We start from the raw sequence: 18,038 nt of genomic DNA, 5'->3' as shown, positions 1-18,038 counted from the left end.
AAATTCGTGTGAATTCGGTTCTTGCAGATTTTTACCAAATGTGGTCATGGGCTGAGCGCTAGGTGACGTGTGTGACAATCCCAAGTTTCAAATATGTCATGACTGACATGCGAAGTACAGCAGAATCTTCTCACCCAACCCGGTAGGTTTGGTTAACACAGCACGATGTTGTCAAACTGGAGGTCTTGCACAAGTTAACACAGTAGCATGGCAAACTGGAGGTCTTGTACAAGTTAACACAGCAGTATGGCAAACTAGAGGTCCTGTACAAGTTAACTCAGCAGTATGGCAAACTAGAGGTCCTGTACAAGTTAACACAGCAGCATGGCAAACTGGAGGTCCTGTACAAGTTAACACAGCAGCGTGGCAAACTGGAGGTCTTGTACAAGTTAACACAGCAGCATGGTAGACTGGAGGTCTTGTACAAGTTAACACAGCAGCATGGTAGACTGGAGGTCCTGTACAAGTTAACACAGCAGCATGGTAGACTGGAGGTCCTGTACAAGTTAACACAGCAGCATGGTAGACTGGAGGTCCTGTACAAGTTAACACAGCAGCATGGTAGACTGGAGGTCCTGTACAAGTTAACACAGCAGCGTGGCAAACTGGAGGTCTTTGGATAGCTTAAGACATCAGGAGGTTTCTGGTTTCCAAACGTAATATTTTGACCCATAAGAGCGATAAATGAATTGTGTCTAGGATGGCGTGATCTTACACCTGGCAATTAAGGCTCAGGTTAAAATTTAAGCCTTGCTATCTTATCTCAGGGCCGGTCCGTCGTGCTCACAGGCCACACCATCATGTTCGAGGGGTAAGTGTCTCGAGTTGAATGTGGTTTTAGACTGTGGGAACTGGTCTCTCTCCAAGGTCTGCCAGTTTGTGTGTGTGTGTGTGTGTGTGTGCAGAGCAGCAGCTAGTACACACTAAAGTTAAACAAGACGAAGAAAACAGAACAAAAACAAAAAAAAAAAAAAAATCAAATCAAAAGAATTGAGAATTTCCTCTTTGTCATATCGATGCTCAAGTGTTTCTTGGTGTGCGTCAATAAATGCCGACAACGCTCTTATAAATGCTTCGTTAACCAATGTACAAAAACATATAAAGATGAACATGTATCCGTCTCCCTCATCGCCTTCAAAGAAGAACTGAGGGAGAGAAATGGGAATCCACATTCCCGAACATGACTTAAGTCCAGACCAAACTTCACACATAAGACATATTGAACTGTGTACAAAACACAGGAAGGACGAGGTAAACACTTTGGGGAAACCTACCAGAAAAAGTCTGGCTGCCATGTTGGAAGGCTCTTCTGAATCGACCGTGGAGACTCTGGCTGGCCAGCACCACCTGAAGGACACCACCACACACTCCGGATCGGGGGGAAAATCTTGGGTCTTGTCGAATTAACCACTTAACACCACTGGGTGACGAGGTTGTCCAATCCACCTTCTGCTGCGTCTGTGCCTACGACAAGTAAGGCCCGTGGGGGCTGCCCTCAGGAGAGCTATGAACCAAGGATGTCAGGCGCACGACTCACTCGAGAGAGAGACACGAAGGCCAAACGTACACGTTCGCTGGAAGGAGGACCTGTCGTCTGTCAACGATGGAGTTGATCTGGCCAGCGTGCGTCGCTCCAGGCTTTATTGAAGCTGGCGAAAGTGGGCGGAGCCTACTGGGGGATACGATGCCATTTCTCTCCACGAGTAATATTTCATATCTCTCTCTTATCACTCGTACTTATCATATACTTTTCTTTTGACGTGTGTTAATCATGCAGTAACCTGATCTCCTGAGACGTTATGTATAATCAACATTAAATGCTTCATTTATATACATGAACATATGTTTATATACGAATGCATATATTGGAAGGGAATCATGACGTCATTCACCACGCACTGTGACCGTGTTTCCGCTTCGGGGTTACGTCTATTATTCCCTCCAGGGGGAGGACTATGGTGGTGGTGGGACGGGTCATGCAGCACAGACGGAAGTGGATATGAGAGTGTTGATCTTGCTTACTTACTGAAGCAGCTCTGTAAACAAACGTGCTAGTACTGCTAAACTTGGCGCCAGCCTGTTGATTGGTTAAACAAATCATCGTAGCGTTACTTTAACCTCGCTGTTCATTGAACCTAGGCTGGCGGAATAGCTTACCTCCAAACGAACGCGTTTGATCAGTGCTTACGATACTACAATTTATCTATATTATGTGCATATATATTTATATATATATATATATATTTTTTTTTTTTTTGCTTTGTCGCTGTCTCCCGCGTTTGCGAGGTAGCGCAAGGAAACAGACGAAAGAAATGGCCCAACCCACCCCCATACACATGTATATACATACGTCCACACACGCAAATATACATACCTACACAGCTTTCCATGGTTTACCCCAGACGCTTCACATGCCCTGATTCAATCCACTGACAGCACGTCAACCCCGGTATACCACATCGCTCCAATTCACTCTATTCCTTGCCCTCCTTTCACCCTCCTGCATGTTCAGGCCCCGATCACACAAAATCTTTTTCACTCCATCTTTCCACCTCCAATTTGGTCTCCCTCTTCTCCTCGTTCCCTCCACCTCCGACACATATATCCTCTTGGTCAATCTTTCCTCACTCATTCTCTCCATGTGCCCAAACCATTTCAAAACACCCTCTTCTGCTCTCTCAACCACGCTCTTTTTATTTCCACACATCTCTCTTACCCTTACGTTACTTACTCGATCAAACCACCTCACACCACACATTGTCCTCAAACATCTCATTTCCAGCACATCCATCCTCCTGCGCACCACTCTATCCATAGCCCACGCCTCGCAACCATACAACATTGTTGGAACCACTATTCCTTCAAACATACCCATTTTTGCTTTCCGAGATAATGTTCTCGACTTCCACACATTCTTCAAGGCTCCCAGAATTTTCGCCCCCCTCCCCCACCCTATGATCCACTTCCTCTTCCATGGTTCCATCCGCTGCCAGATCCACTCCCAGATATCTAAAACACTTTACTTCCTCCAGTTTTTCTCCATTCAAACTCACCTCCCAATTGACTTGACCCTCAACCATACTGTACCTAATAACCTTGCTCTTATTCACATTTACTCTTAACTTTCTTCTTTCACACACTTTACCAAACTCAGTCACCAGCTTCTGCAGTTTCTCACATGAATCAGCCACCAGCGCTGTATCATCAGCGAACAACAACTGACTCACTTCCCAAGCTCTCTCATCCCCAACAGACTTCATACTTGCCCCTCTTTCCAAAACTCTTGCATTCACCTCCCTAACAACCCCATCCATAAACAAATTAAACAACCATGGAGACATCACACACCCCTGCCGCAAACCTACATTCACTGAGAACCAATCACTTTCCTCTCTTCCTACACGTACACATGCCTTACATCCTCGATAAAAACTTTTCACTGCTTCTAACAACTTGCCTCCCACACCATATATTCTTAATACCTTCCACAGAGCATCTCTATCAACTCTATCATATGCCTTCTCCAGATCCATAAATGCTACATACAAATCCATTTGCTTTTCTCAGTATTTCTCACATACATTCTTCAAAGCAAACACCTGATCCAAACATCCTCTACCACTTCTGAAACCACACTGCTCTTCCCCAATCTGAGACACAAGAGAGAAATATAACAGTGATTGTCCAAAACATGTTTTGGACAATCACATGTTTACCAAATGGCGTCCTAGCTTCGTCTCTTCGATGTATATCAACTGACTGTTATATTTCTCTCTTGTGTCTCCCCTGATGATGTGATTATTACATGAAAGTGCACTTGGGAACTTTTCGTGTTTCATTTTCCCCGTGAACTCGTAGGAATATATATATGTTTATATATATATATATATATATATATATATATATATATATATATATTCTTTTTTTTTATTGATCTTGCTTTGTCGCTGTCTCCCGCGTTAGCGAGGTAGCGCAAGGAAACAGACGAAAGAATGGCCCAATCCACCACATACACATGTATATACATACACGTCCACACACGCAAATATACATACCTATACATCTCAACGTATATATATATATATATATATATATATATATATATATATATATATATATATATATATATATATATATACACACACACAGACATATACATATATACACCTGTACATACTTCATACTGTCTGCCTTTATTCATTCTCATCGCCACCCCGCCATACATGTATATATATATATATATATATATATATATATATATATATATATATATATATATATATATATATATATATATATGTATATATATATATATGTGTGTGTGTGTGTGTGTGTGTGTGTGTGTGGACCGACTGATTCATAGTCCTTATATTTTGCACTTAAGCTACATAGAACAGTCAAAGATGGACGCACATAAGGCCCTCAGGCCTCCTAGCCAGGCCCTAGTGGGACGACAAGTTCCTAGCGAGGCAAAGCCCACACGTACACAATCTTGCCATCGTGTGTTGTAAAGATGAACGAGAATCGAATCCACTAAGGACTACGTGTGTGTGTGTGTGTGTGTGTGTGTGTGTGTGTGTGTGTGTGTGTGTTTGTGTGTTGTTACGCTATTGGTAGTCACGGAAGGTGATTATCACGTATCTGTCCACCTGTTCAACGAGCGACCTCCTTCGTGCATCGTGTCATTAAGGTGAAAATTACGTATTTCCTTCACTTGTTAGACTTTTATACAATATGCTTCCGACGTTGTTTATCTTCTTAGAGCCAGATTACCTTCCTTTCGAATACTTTGAAGAGCATCTAACTTATGGGAATCTACAATATATATATATATATATATATATATATATATATATATATATATATATATATATGTATGTATATCCCTGGGGATAGGGGATTAAGAATACTTCCCACGTATTCCCTGCGTGTCGTAGAAGGCGACTAAAAGGGGAGGGAGCGGGGGGCTGGAAATGCTCCCCTCTCGTTTTTTTTTTTTAATTTTCCAAAAGAAGGATTAGAGGGGGCCAGGTGAGGATATTCCAAAAAAGGCCCAGTCCTCTGTTCCTGACGCTACCTAGCTAACGCGGGAAATGGCGAATAGTTTAAAAAAAAAGAAAAAAAAGATATATATATATTCTTAAGGTGTTACATGTATGACTTATTTTTTTTTGGGGGGGGAAGCATTACTTTTCATTGTTCATGAAATTTGGTACAACAGGTGTCTTTCCACATTCCTGATGGTGAACTTATGATGACAGTTTAAAGTCTTCTAAGATTTCAAAGGTCAACAAAAACTAAATTGATTATCATTTCAAATAATGTTGATGAAACTCAGTAACTGCTACATTTCCATATTTATCTTGACTTTTGGCATAAAATTATTTATATAAAGAAATGTTCACGGTGCATTTGCTTCTAAATGTTAGCCTTTCTTGTTAATACTGAGTTTAAATACTGTCTACATTCTTGAAGGTACCATGAAAAGAAGTTTAGTGGAAAGCAAAGCTTGGAAGACTAAGGAAGCCTGGTTAAGGCTTTTAAGTTTAAAGAGCAGACTCTTGACTACAGTATAAAAGCAAAGTAGCCTTAGTGTCAACAGGAATGCCTTTACAGTAACACTTTTTACTTCACTGTAAGACGAATTATTCCCTTTTTAAAGCATTGAAGATGTTGCATGGATTTCTGGAGATTTAGAAATCTAAAATCAATAGCCACATGTCACTCACAATTATACTACTACTACAATCAAGTGTGGTTTGGGACCACCATGAAAAAGCTACCCAATTCAAACAGAGGTATTAGTGGGTGGAGCATAAATTGGGAATGATAATGGGAGCTCAGTCTTTCAGGAATAAATGGTTTATCTTTCGTGGGCTTTTTATCTTTCTCATTTATTCCAGGGTATTTTTTCATGATACTTCCCATGTATTCCCTGCATGTCGGAGAAGGCGACTAAAAGGGAAGGGAGCGGGGGGGCTGGAAATCCTCCTTTCTCATTTTTTTTTAATTTTCCAAAAAGAAGGAACAGAGAAGGGGGCCAGGTGAGGATGTTCCCTCAAAGGCCCAGTCCTCTGTTCTTAATGCTACCTCGCTGATGCGGGAAATGGCAAATAGTATGAAAGAAAAGAAAGAATATGTATATATATATATATATATATATATATATATATATATATATATATATATATATATATATATTTCTTTTTTTTTTTTTTTAAACTATTCGCCATTTCCCGCATCAGCAAGGTAGCGTTAAGAACAGAGGACTGGGCCTTTGAGGGAACATCCTCACCTGGCCCCCTTCTCTGTTCCTTTTTTTTGGAAAATTAAAAAAAAAACAAGAGGGGAGGGTTTCCAGCCCCCCGCTCAACCCCCTTTTAGTCGCCTTCTACGACACGCAGGGAATACGTGGGAAGTATTATTTCTCCCCTATCCCCAGGGATTTATATATATATATATATATATATATATATATATATATATATATATATATATATATATATTTTTTCTTTTTTTGCTTTGTCGCTGTCTCCCGCGTTTGCGAGGTAGCGCAAGGAAACAGACGAAAGAAATGGCCCAACCCCCCCCCCCCCCAAACACCTGTATATACATACGTCCACACACGCAAATATACATACCTACACAGCTTTCCATGGTTTACCCGAGACACTTCACATGCCTTGATTCAATCCACTGACAGCACGTCAACCCCGGTATACCACATCGCTCCAATTCACTCTATTCCTTGCCCTCCTTTCACCCTCCTGCATGTTCAGGCCCCGATCACACAAAATCTTTTTCACTCCATCTTTCCACCTCCAATTTGGTCTCCCTCTTCTCGTTCCCTCCACCTCCGACACATATATCCTCTTGGTCAATCTTTCCTCACTCATTCTCTCCATGTGCCCAAACCACTTCAAAACACCCTCTTCTGCTCTCTCAACCACGCTCTTTCTATTTCCACACATCTCTCTTACCCTTACGTTACTTACTCGATCAAACCACCTCACACCACACATTGTCCTCAAACATCTCATTTCCAGAACATCCATCCTCCTGCGCACAACTCTATCCATAGCCCACGCCTCGCAACCATACAACATTGTTGGAACCACTATTCCTTCAAACATACCCATTTTTGCTTTCCGAGATAATGTTCTCGACTTCCACACATTCTTCAAGGCTCCCAGAATTTTCGCCCCCCTCCCCCACCCTATGATTCACTTCCGCTTCCATGGTTCCATCCGCTGCCAGATCCACTCCCAGATATCTAAAACACTTCACTTCCTCCAGTTTTTCTCCATTCAAACTCACCTCCCAAATGACTTGACCCTCAACCCTACTGTACCTAATAACCTTGCTCTTATTCACATTTACTCTTAACTTTCTTCTTTCACACACTTTACCAAACTCAGTCACCAGCTTCTGCAGTTTCTCACATGAATCAGCCACCAGCGCTGTATCATCAGCGAACAACAACTGACTCACTTCCCAAGCTCTCTCATCTCCAACAGACTTCATACTCTTGCATTCACCTCCCTAACAACCCCATCCATAAACAAATTAAATAACCATGGAGACATCACACACCCCTGCCGCAAACCTACATTCACTGAGAACCAATCACTTTCCTCTCTTCCTACACGTACACATGCCTTACATCCTCGATAAAAACTTTTCACTGCTTCTAACAACTTGCCTCCCACACCATATATTCTTAATACCTTCCACAGAGCATCTCTATCAACTCTATCATATGCCTTCTCCAGATCCATAAATGCTACATACAAATCCATTTGCTTTTCTAAGTATTTCTCACATACATTCTTCAAAGCAAGCACCTGATCCACACATCCTCTACCACTTCTGAAACCACACTGCTCTTCCCCAATCTGATGCTCTGTACATGCCTTCACCCTCTCAATCAATACCCTCCCATATGATTTACCAGGAATACTCAACAAACTTATACCTCAGTAATTTGAGCACTCACTCTTATCCCCTTTGCCTTTGTACAATGGCACTATGCACGCATTCCGCCAAACCTCAGGCACCTCACCATGAGTCATACATACATCAAATAACTTACCAACCAGTCAACAATACAGTCACCCCCTTTTTTTAATAAATTCCACTGCAATACCATCCAAACCTGCTGCCTTGCCGGCTTTCATCTTCCGCAAAGCTTTTACTACCTCTTCTCTGTTTACCAAATCATTTTCCCTAACCCTCTCACTTTCCACACAACCTCGACCAAAACACCCTATATCTGCCACTCTATCATCAAACACATTCAACAAACCTTCAAAATACTCACTCCATCTCCTTCTCACATCACCACTACTTGTTATTACCTCCCCATTTGCGCCCTTCACTGAAGTTCCCATTTGCTCCCTTGTCTTACGCACTTTATTTACCTCCTTCCAGAACATCTTTTTATTCTCCCTAAAATTTAATGATACTCTCTCACCCCAACTCTCATTTGCCCTTTTTTTCACCTCTTGCACCTTTCTCTTGACCTCCTGTCTCTTTCTTTTATACATCTCCCACTCAATTGCATTTTTTCCCTGCAAAAATCGTCCAAATGCCTCTCTCTTCTCTTTCACTAATACTCTTACTTCTTCATCCCACCACTCACTACCCTTTCTAATCAACCCACCTCCCACTCTTCTCATGCCACAAGCATCTTTTGCGCAATCCATCACTGATTCCCTAAATACATCCCATTCCTCCCCCACTCCCCTTACTTCCATTGTTCTCACCTTTTTCCATTCTGTACTCAGTCTCTCCTGGTACTTCCTCACACAAGTCTCCTTCCCAAGCTCACTTACTCTCACCACCCTCTTCACCCCAACATTCACTCTTCTTTTCTGAAAACCCATACAAATCTTCACCTTAGCCTCCACAAGATAATGATCAAACATCCCTCCAGTTGCACCTCTCAGCACATTAACATCCAAAAGTCTCTCTTTCGCGCGCCTGTCAATTAACACGTAATCCAATAACACTCTCTGGCCATCTCTCCTACTTACATAAGTATACTTATGTATATCTCGCTTTTTAAACCAGGTATTCCCAATCATCATTCCTTTTTCAGCACAAATCTACAAGCTGTTCACCATTTCCATTTACAACACTGAACACCCCATGTATACCAATTATTCCCTCAACTGCCACATTACTCACCTTTGCATTCAAATCACCCATCACTATAACCCGGTCTCGTGCATCAAAACCACTAACACACTCATTCAGCTGCTCCCAAAACACTTGCCTCTCATGATCTTTCTTCTCATGCCCAGGTGCATATGCACCAATAATCACCCATCTCTCTCCATCAACTTTCAGTTTTACCCATATTAATCGAGAATTTACTTTCTTACATTCTATCACATACTCCCACAACTCCTGTTTCAGGAGTACTGCTACTCCTTCCCTTGCTCTTGTCCTCTCACTAACCCCTGACTTTACTCCCCAGGAATTCCCAAACCACTCTTCCCCTTTACCCTTGACCTTCGTTTCACTCAGAGCCAAAACATCCAGGTTCCTTTCCTCAAACATACTACCTATCTCTCCTTTTTTCACATCTTGGTTACATCCACACACATTTAGGCACCCCATATACATATATATTATCCCTGGGGATGGGTGAGAAAGAATACTTCCCACGCATTCCTCATGTGTCGTAGAAGGCGACTAAAGGGGACGGGAACGGAGGGCTAGAAACCCTCCCTTCCTTGCATTTTAACTTTCTAAAAGGGGAAACAGAAGAAGTCACGCGCGGAGTGCTCATCCTCCTCGAAGGCTCAGATTGGGGCGTCTAAATGTGTGTGGATGTAACCAAGATGAGATAAAAGGAGAGATATGTAGTATGTTTGAGGAAAGGAACCTGGATGTTTTGGCTCTGAGTGAAACGAAGCTCAAGGGTAAAGGAGAAGAGTGGTTTAGGAATGTTTGAGGAGTAAAGTCACGGGTTGGTGAGAGGACAAGAGCAAGGGAAGGAGTAGCACTACTCCTGAAACATGAGAGGTAGGAGTATGTGATAGAGTGTAAGAAAGTAAACTCTAGATTGATATGGGTAAAACTGAAAGTGGATGGAGAGAGATGGGTGATTATTGGTGCATATGCACCTGGGCATGAGAAGAAAGATCATAAGAGGAAAGTGTTTTTGAAGCAGCTGAGTGAGTGTGTTAGAAGTTTTGATGCACGAGACCGGGTTATACTGATGGGTGATTTGAATGCAAAGGTGAGTAATGTGGCAGTTGAGGGAATAATTGGTGTACATGGGATGTTCAGTGTTGTAAATGGAAATGGTGAAGAACTTGTAGAATTGTGTGCTGAAAAAGGACTGGTGACTGGGAATACCTGGTTTAAAATGAGAGATAAACATAAGTACACGTATGTGAGTAGGAGAAATGGCCAGAGAGCATTACTGGATTACGTGTTAATTGATAGGCACGCAAGAAAGACACTTTTGGATGTTAATGTGGTGGTGTGCGAAGTGTGAGGGTTAGGGACGGTGATTTGGTAAACGGAGAAGACGTAGTAAAAGCTTTGCGGAAGATGGAAGCCGGCAAGGCAGCGGGTTTGGATGGTATTGCAGCGGAATTTATTAAAAAAGAGGTGACTGTGTTGTTCACTGGTTGGTAAGGATATTCACTGTATGTAAGACTCATGGTGAGGTGCCTCAGGATCGGCGGAATGCATGCATAGTGTCATTGTACAAAGGCAAATGGGATAAAGGTGAGTGCTCAAATTACAGAGGTATAAGTTTGTTGAGTATACCTAGGAAATTATATGGGAGGGTATTGATTGAGAGGGTGAAAGCATGTACAGAGCATCAGATTGAGGAAGAGCAGTGTGGTTTCAGAAGTGGTAAAGGATGTGTGGATCATGTGTTTGCTTTGAAAGATGTGAGAAATACAAAAGCAAATGGATTTGTATGTACCATATATGGATCTGGAGAAGGCATATGATAGAGTTCATAGAGATACTCTGTGGAAGGTATTAAGAATATATGGTGTGGGAGGTAAGTTGCTAGAAGCAATGAAAAGTTTTTATCGAGGATGTAAGGCATGTGTACGAGTAGGAAGAGAGGAAAGTGATTGGCTCTCATTTAATGCTGGTTGGTACCGACAGGGGTGCCTGATGTCTCCATGGTTGTTTGATTTGTTTATTGATGGGGTTGTTAGGGTGGTGAATACAAGAGTTTTGGAAAGAGGGGGAAGTATGCAGTCTCTTGTGGGTGAGAGGGCTTGGGAAGTGAGTCAGTTGTTGTTCGCTGATGATACAGCGCTGGTGTCTGATTCGGGTGCGAAACTGCAGAAGCTGATGACTGAGTTTGGTAAAGTGTGTGAAAGAAGAAAGCTGAGAGTAAATGTGAATAGGAGCAAGGTTATTAGGTACTGTACGGTTGAGGGACAAGGCAACTGTAAGGTGAGTTTAAATGGAGAAAAACTGGAGGAAGTGAAGTGTTTTAGATATCTGGAGGTGGATTTGGCAGCGGATGGATCCATGGAAGCGGAGGTTAGTCACAGGGTGGGGGAGGGGGTGAAAGTTCTGGGTGCGTTGAAAAATGTGTGATAGGCGAGAACATTATCTCGGAAAGCAAAAATGGGTATGTTTGAAGGAATAGTGGTTCCAACAATGTTATATGGTTGCGAGGTGTGGGCTATAGATAGAGTTGTGCGGAGGAGGGTGGATGTGTTGGAAATGAGATTTTTGAGGACATTATGTGGTGTGAGGTGGTTTGATTGAGTAAGTAATGAAAGGGTAAGAGAGATATGTGGTAATGAAAAGAGTGTGGTTGAGAGAAATGGTTTGGTTACATGGAGAGAAAGAGTGAGGAAAGTTGACAAAGAGGATATATATGTCAGAGGTGGAGGGAACGAGGAGAAGTGGGAGACCCTATTGGAAGTGGAAAGATGGAGTGAAAAAGATTTTAAGGGATCGGTGCCCGTACATGCAGGAGGGTGAAAGGCGTGCAAGGAATAGAGTGAATTGGAACGATGTGGTATACCGGGGTCAACGTGCTGTCAGTGGATTGAACGAGGGCATGTGAAGCGTCTAGGGTACGCCACGGAAAGTTTTGTGGAGCCTAGATGTGGAAAGGGAGCTATGTTTTATACATATGTATACGTTGAAATGTATAGGTATGTATATATGCGTGTGTGGACGTGTGTGTGTATAGATGTGTATGTAGGTAGGTTAGGCCATTCTTTCGTCTGTTTCCTTGCGCTACCTCGCTAACGCGGGAGACAGCGACAAAGTACAATGAATATAATAAATAAATAGAATATATATATATGTATGTATATATATATATATATATATATATATATATATATATATATATATATATATATATATATATATATATTATCATTATCATCATTATTAATATAATCGCTGTTTCCCGCGTCCGTGGGATAGCGCAAAGAAACAGACGAACAATGGCTCAACCACACACACACACACACACACCCACACGCACACACACACACACACACACACACACACACACACACACACACACACACATATATATATATATATATATATATATATATATATATATATATATATATATATATATATATATATATATATATATATATATATATATATATACATATATATATATATATATATATATATATATATATATATATATATATATATATATATATATATATATATATATATACTTATATATATATAAGTGGGAGGTATTAAGAATATATGGTGTGGGAGGCAAGTTGTTAGAAGCAGTGAAAAGTTTTTATCGAGGATGTAAGGCATGTGTACGTGTAGGAAGAGAGGAAAGTGATTGGTTCTCAGTGAATGTAGGTTTGCGGCAGGGGTGTGTGATGTCTCCATGGTTGTTTAATTTGTTTATGGATGGGGTTGTTAGGGAGGTAAATGCAAGAGTCCTGGAAAGAGGGGCAAGTATGAAGTCTGTTGGGGATGAGAGAGCTTGGGAAGTGAGTCAGTTGTTGTTCGCTGATGATACAGCGCTGGTGGCTGATTCATGTGAGAAACTGCAGAAGCTGGTGACTGAGTTTGGTAAAGTGTGTGGAAGAAGAAAGTTAAGAGTAAATGTGAATAAGAGCAAGGTTATTAGGTACAGTAGGGTTGAGGGTCAAGTCAATTGGGAGGTGAGTTTGAATGGAGAAAAACTGGAGGAAGTGAAGTGTTTTAGATATCTGGGAGTGGATCTGGCAGCGGATGGAACCATGGAAGCGGAAGTGGATCATAGGGTGGGGGAGGGGGCGAAAATTTTGGGAGCCTTGAAAAATGTGTGGAAGTCGAGAACATTATCTCGGAAAGCAAAAATGGGTATGTTTGAAGGAATAGTGGTTCCAACAATGTTGTATGGTTGCGAGGCGTGGGCTATGGATAGAGTTGTGCGCAGGAGGATGGATGTGCTGGAAATGAGATGTTTGAGGACAATGTGTGGTGTGAGGTGGTTTGATCGAGTAAGTAACGTAAGGGTAAGAGAGATGTGTGGAAATAAAAAGAGCGTGGTTGAGAGAGCAGAAGAGGGTGTTTTGAAATGGTTTGGGCACATGGAGAGAATGAGTGAGGAAAGATTGACCAAGAGGATATATGTGTCGGAGGTGGAGGGAACGAGGAGAAGAGGGAGACCAAATTGGAGGTGGAAAGATGGAGTGAAAAAGATTTTGTGTGATCGGGGCCTGAACATGCAGGAGGGTGAAAGGAGGGCAAGGAATAGAGTGAATTGGAGCGATGTGGTATACAGGGGTTGACGTGCTGTCAGTGGATTGAATCAAGGCATGTGAAGCGTCTGGGGTAAACCATGGAAAGCTGTGTAGGAATGTATATTTGCGTGTGTGGACGTGTGTATGTACGTGTGTATGGGGGTTGGGCCATTTCTTTCGTCTGTTTCCTTGCGCTACCTCGCAAACGCGGGAGACAGCGACAAAGTATAAAAAAAAAAAAAAAAAAAAAAATATATATATATACATATATAGTGAGTGAAGTGAGTCAGTTGTTGTTCGCTGATGATACAGCGCTGGTGGTTGATTCATGTGAGAAACTGCAGAAGCTGGTGACTGAGTTTGGAAAAGTGTGTGGAAGAAGAAAGTTAAGAGTAAATGTGAATAAGAGCAAGGTTATTAGGTACAGTAGGGTTGAGGGTCAAGTCAATTGGGAGGTGAGTTTGAATGGAGAAAAACTGGAGGAAGTGAAGTGTTTTAGATATCTGGGAGTGGATCTGGCAGCGGATGGAACCATGGAAGCGGAAGTGGATCATAGGGTGGGGGAGGGGGCGAAAATCCTGGGGGCCTTGAAGAATGTGTGGAAGTCGAGAACATTATCTCGGAAAGCAAAAATGGGTATGTTTGAAGGAATAGTGGTTCCAACAATGTTGTATGGTTGCGAGTACAGTAGGGTTGGGCTATTGGATGAGTTTGTGCGCAGGAGGATGGATGTGCTGGCAATGAAATGTTGGAAGGGGAAGGTGGATCATAGTGTGGGGTAGGAGGTGTGAAAATCCTGGGTGAGAAGAAGGTGTTGAAGGGTGGACATTCGGAAAGAAAATGTAGTGAAGGAATAGATGCCAAGAGGTTGATGTGTGCGAGGTGGGGCAAGGAAGAGTGGCCAGAGGATGGAGTGTGGAAAGAGATTTTGGGAAAGTGGTGTGAGTGGTTGATCGAGCGGAACGAAGGGTAAGAAGATGGGCAAAAAAGAGTGGTTGGAGAGAGTGAACGAGGGTGTTTGTAGTGGATTAGCAGGCATTGAGAGGATGAGTGAGGAAAGATGCAAGGATATATGTTAGGTGGAGGGAACAGTAGAAGAGGGCATTGGGTGGAAGGGAGTGAAACAATTTTTGTTGTTCTTGGCCTGAAACCGGTGAAGAGCGCAAGGAATAATGTAAATTGAGTAATTGGTATACGTTATGTGTATATTAAAAATTGAAGGTCTGGGTAGTGGAAGTGTGTATGTTATTATATATTGTTGTACTATTTATATAATGTGAGGATTCACAATTTTTCGCGTGATTCCTATGCGCACAATGAACAAAAGTACCAAGCACATGTATAATAAATAGATATAAATTTTATTTTTTATTTATGTATATTAGAAGTGATTTAATTATATTATCATTTATTATTATAAATATATATATATATATATATATTATATATATATATATATATATATTGAATAGATCAAATTTTCCATGACATTTATATCCCGAGGGGAAAATGATAACTCCAACAGTTTCCATGCTTCTTCATGTAATAAGCCGATATAACGAAGAGCCGATGTAATTTCTTTTTTTCTCTCCTTGTGATTATTACCGAAAGTGATGGAATTCAGTAGTATTTCTGGATTAGGAATATATTATATATTATATATATATTATACTATATATAATATATATATTATATATTCCGGGATAGGGAGAAAATACTTCCCACGATTCCTCTAAAAGGCGACTAAAGGAAGGAGGGGGATGAAATCTCCCTTTTTTCTTTTTTTTATTCAAAGAAGAAAGAGAGGGGTGGATGGATGTTTCTAAGCCGTCCTGTTCTTAAGCTACCCGCTGACGGAATGGGATAGTATAAAAAAAAAAAAAAAAAAATATATATATATATATATATATATATATATATATATATATATATATATATATATATTATTTATTATGTATATTTATTTTGCTTTGTCGCTGTCTCCCGTGTTTGCGAGGTAGCGCAAGGAAACAGACGATAGAAATGGCCCAACCCACCCCCATACACATGTATATACATACACGTCCACACACGCAAATATACATACCTATACATCTCAATGTACACATATATATACACACACAGACACATATTTATATACCCATGCACACAATTCACACTGTCTGCCTTTATTCATTCCCATCGCCACCTCGCCACACATGGAATACCATCCCCCTCCCCCCTCATGTGTGCGAGGTAGCGCTAGGAAAAGACAACAAAGGCCCCATTCGTTCACACTCAGTCTCTAGCTGTCATGCAATAATGCCCGAAACCACAGCTCCCTTTCCACATCCAGGCCCCACAGAACTTTCCATGGTTTACCCCAGACGCTGCACATGCCCTCGTTCAATCCATTGACAGCACGTCAACCCCGGTATACCACATCGATCCAATTCACTCTATTCCTTTCCCGCCTTTCACTCTCCTGCATGTTCAGGCCCCGATCACTCAAAATCTTTTTCACTCCATCTTTCCACCTCCAATTTGGTCTCCCACTTCTCCTCGTTCCCTCCACCTCCGACATATATATCTTCTTGATCAATCTTTCCTCACTCATTCTCTCCATGTGCCCAAACCATTTAAAACACCCTCTTCTGCTCTCTCAACCACACTCTTTTTATTTCCACACATCTCTCTTGCCCTTACATTACTTACTCGATCAAACCACCTCACACCGCACATTGTCCTCAAACATCTCATTTCCAGCACATCCACCCTCCTCAGCACAACTCTATCCATAGCCCACGCCTCGCAACTATACAACATTGTTGGAACCACTATTCCTTCAGACATACCCATTTTTGCTTTCCGAGACAATGTTCTCGACTTCCACACATTCTTCAAGGCTTCCAGGATTTTCGCCCCCTCCCCCACCCTATGATTCACTTCCGCTTCCATGGTTCCATCCGCTGCCAGATCCACTCCCAGATATCTAAAACACTTTACTTCGTCCAGTTTTTCTCCATTCAAATTTACCTCCCAATTGACTTGACCCTCAACCCTACTGTACCTAATAACCTTGCTCTTATTCACATTTAGTCTTAACTTTCTTCTTTCACACACTTTACCAAACTCAGTCACCAGCTTCTGCAGTTTCTCACATGAATCAGCCACCAGCGCTGTATCATCAGCGAACAACAACTGACACTTCCCAAGCTCTCTCATCCACAACAGACTTCATACTTGCCCCTTTTTCCAAAACTCTTGCATTCACCTCCCTAACAACCCCATCCAGAAACAAATTAAACAACCATGGAGACATAACACACCCCTGCCGCAAACCTACATTCACTGAGAACCAACCACGTTCCTCTCTTCCTACACGTACACATGCCTTACATCCTCGATAAAAACTTTTCACTGCTTTTAACAACTTGCCTCCCACACCATATATTCTTAATACCTTCCACAGAGCATCTCTATCAACTCTATCATATGCCTTCTCCAGATCCATAAATGCTACATACAAATGTGGCAGTTGAGGGAATAATTGGTATACATGGGGTGTTCAGTGTGGGAAATGGAAATGGTGAAGAGCTTGTAGATTTATGTGCTGAAAAAGGACTAGTGATTGGGAATAGCTGGTTTAAAAAGCGAGATATACATAAGTATACGTATGTAAGTAGGAGAGATGGCCAGAGAGCGTTATTGGATTACGTGTTAATTGACAGGCGCGCGAATGAGAGACTTTTGGATGTTAATGTGCTGAGAGGTGCAACTGGAGGGATGTCTAGTCATTATCTTGTGGAGGCTAAGGTGAAGATTTGTATGGGTTTTCAGAAAAGAAGAGTGAATGTTGGGGTGAAGAGGGTGGTGAGAGTAAGTGAGCTTGGGAAGGAGACTTGTGTGAGGAAGTACCAGGAGAGACTGAGTACAGAATGGAAAAAGGTGAGAACAATGGAAGTAAGGGGAGTGGGGGAGGAATGGGATGTATTTAGGGAATCAGTGATGGATTGCGCAAAAGATGCTTGTGGCATGAGAAGCGTTGGAGGTGGGTTGATTAGAAAGGGTAGTGAGTGGTGGGATGAAGAAGTAAGATTATTAGTGAAAGAGAAGAGAGAGGCATTTGGACGATTTTTGCAGGGAAAAAATGCAATTGAGTGGGAGATGTATAAAAGAAAGAGACAGGAGGTCAAGAGAAAGGTGCAAGAGGTGAAAAAGAGGGCAAATGAGAGTTGGGGTGAGAGAGTATCATTAGATTTTAGGGAGAATAAAAAGATGTTCTGGAAGGAGGTAAATAAAGTGCGTAAGACAAGGGAGCAAATGGGAACTTCA

General features: G+C 41.6%; 1 protein-coding gene across 1 annotated transcript in view; it reads right to left on the bottom strand.

The window, feature by feature from the left end:
• The window catches only part of LOC139764687 (uncharacterized), a 113,600-nt gene extending 111,983 nt beyond the window's left edge, over nt 1-1,617 (bottom strand). Inside the window, exon 1 of the mRNA XM_071691571.1 lies at nt 1,275-1,617. Within this exon, the coding sequence (XP_071547672.1) occupies nt 1,275-1,295 (21 nt within the window). The 5' untranslated portion in view covers nt 1,296-1,617. The remainder of the gene's footprint in view (nt 1-1,274) is intronic.
• Between the last annotated feature and the right edge of the window lie 16,421 nt (nt 1,618-18,038).

This window comes from Panulirus ornatus, chromosome 50, assembly GCF_036320965.1.
Source record: "Panulirus ornatus isolate Po-2019 chromosome 50, ASM3632096v1, whole genome shotgun sequence".
In the NCBI taxonomy this organism is placed as follows: Eukaryota; Metazoa; Arthropoda; class Malacostraca; order Decapoda; family Palinuridae; genus Panulirus; species Panulirus ornatus.
The sequence above is the reverse complement of the archived record's forward strand: the minus strand, read 5'-3'. Positions and strand labels throughout refer to the sequence as shown.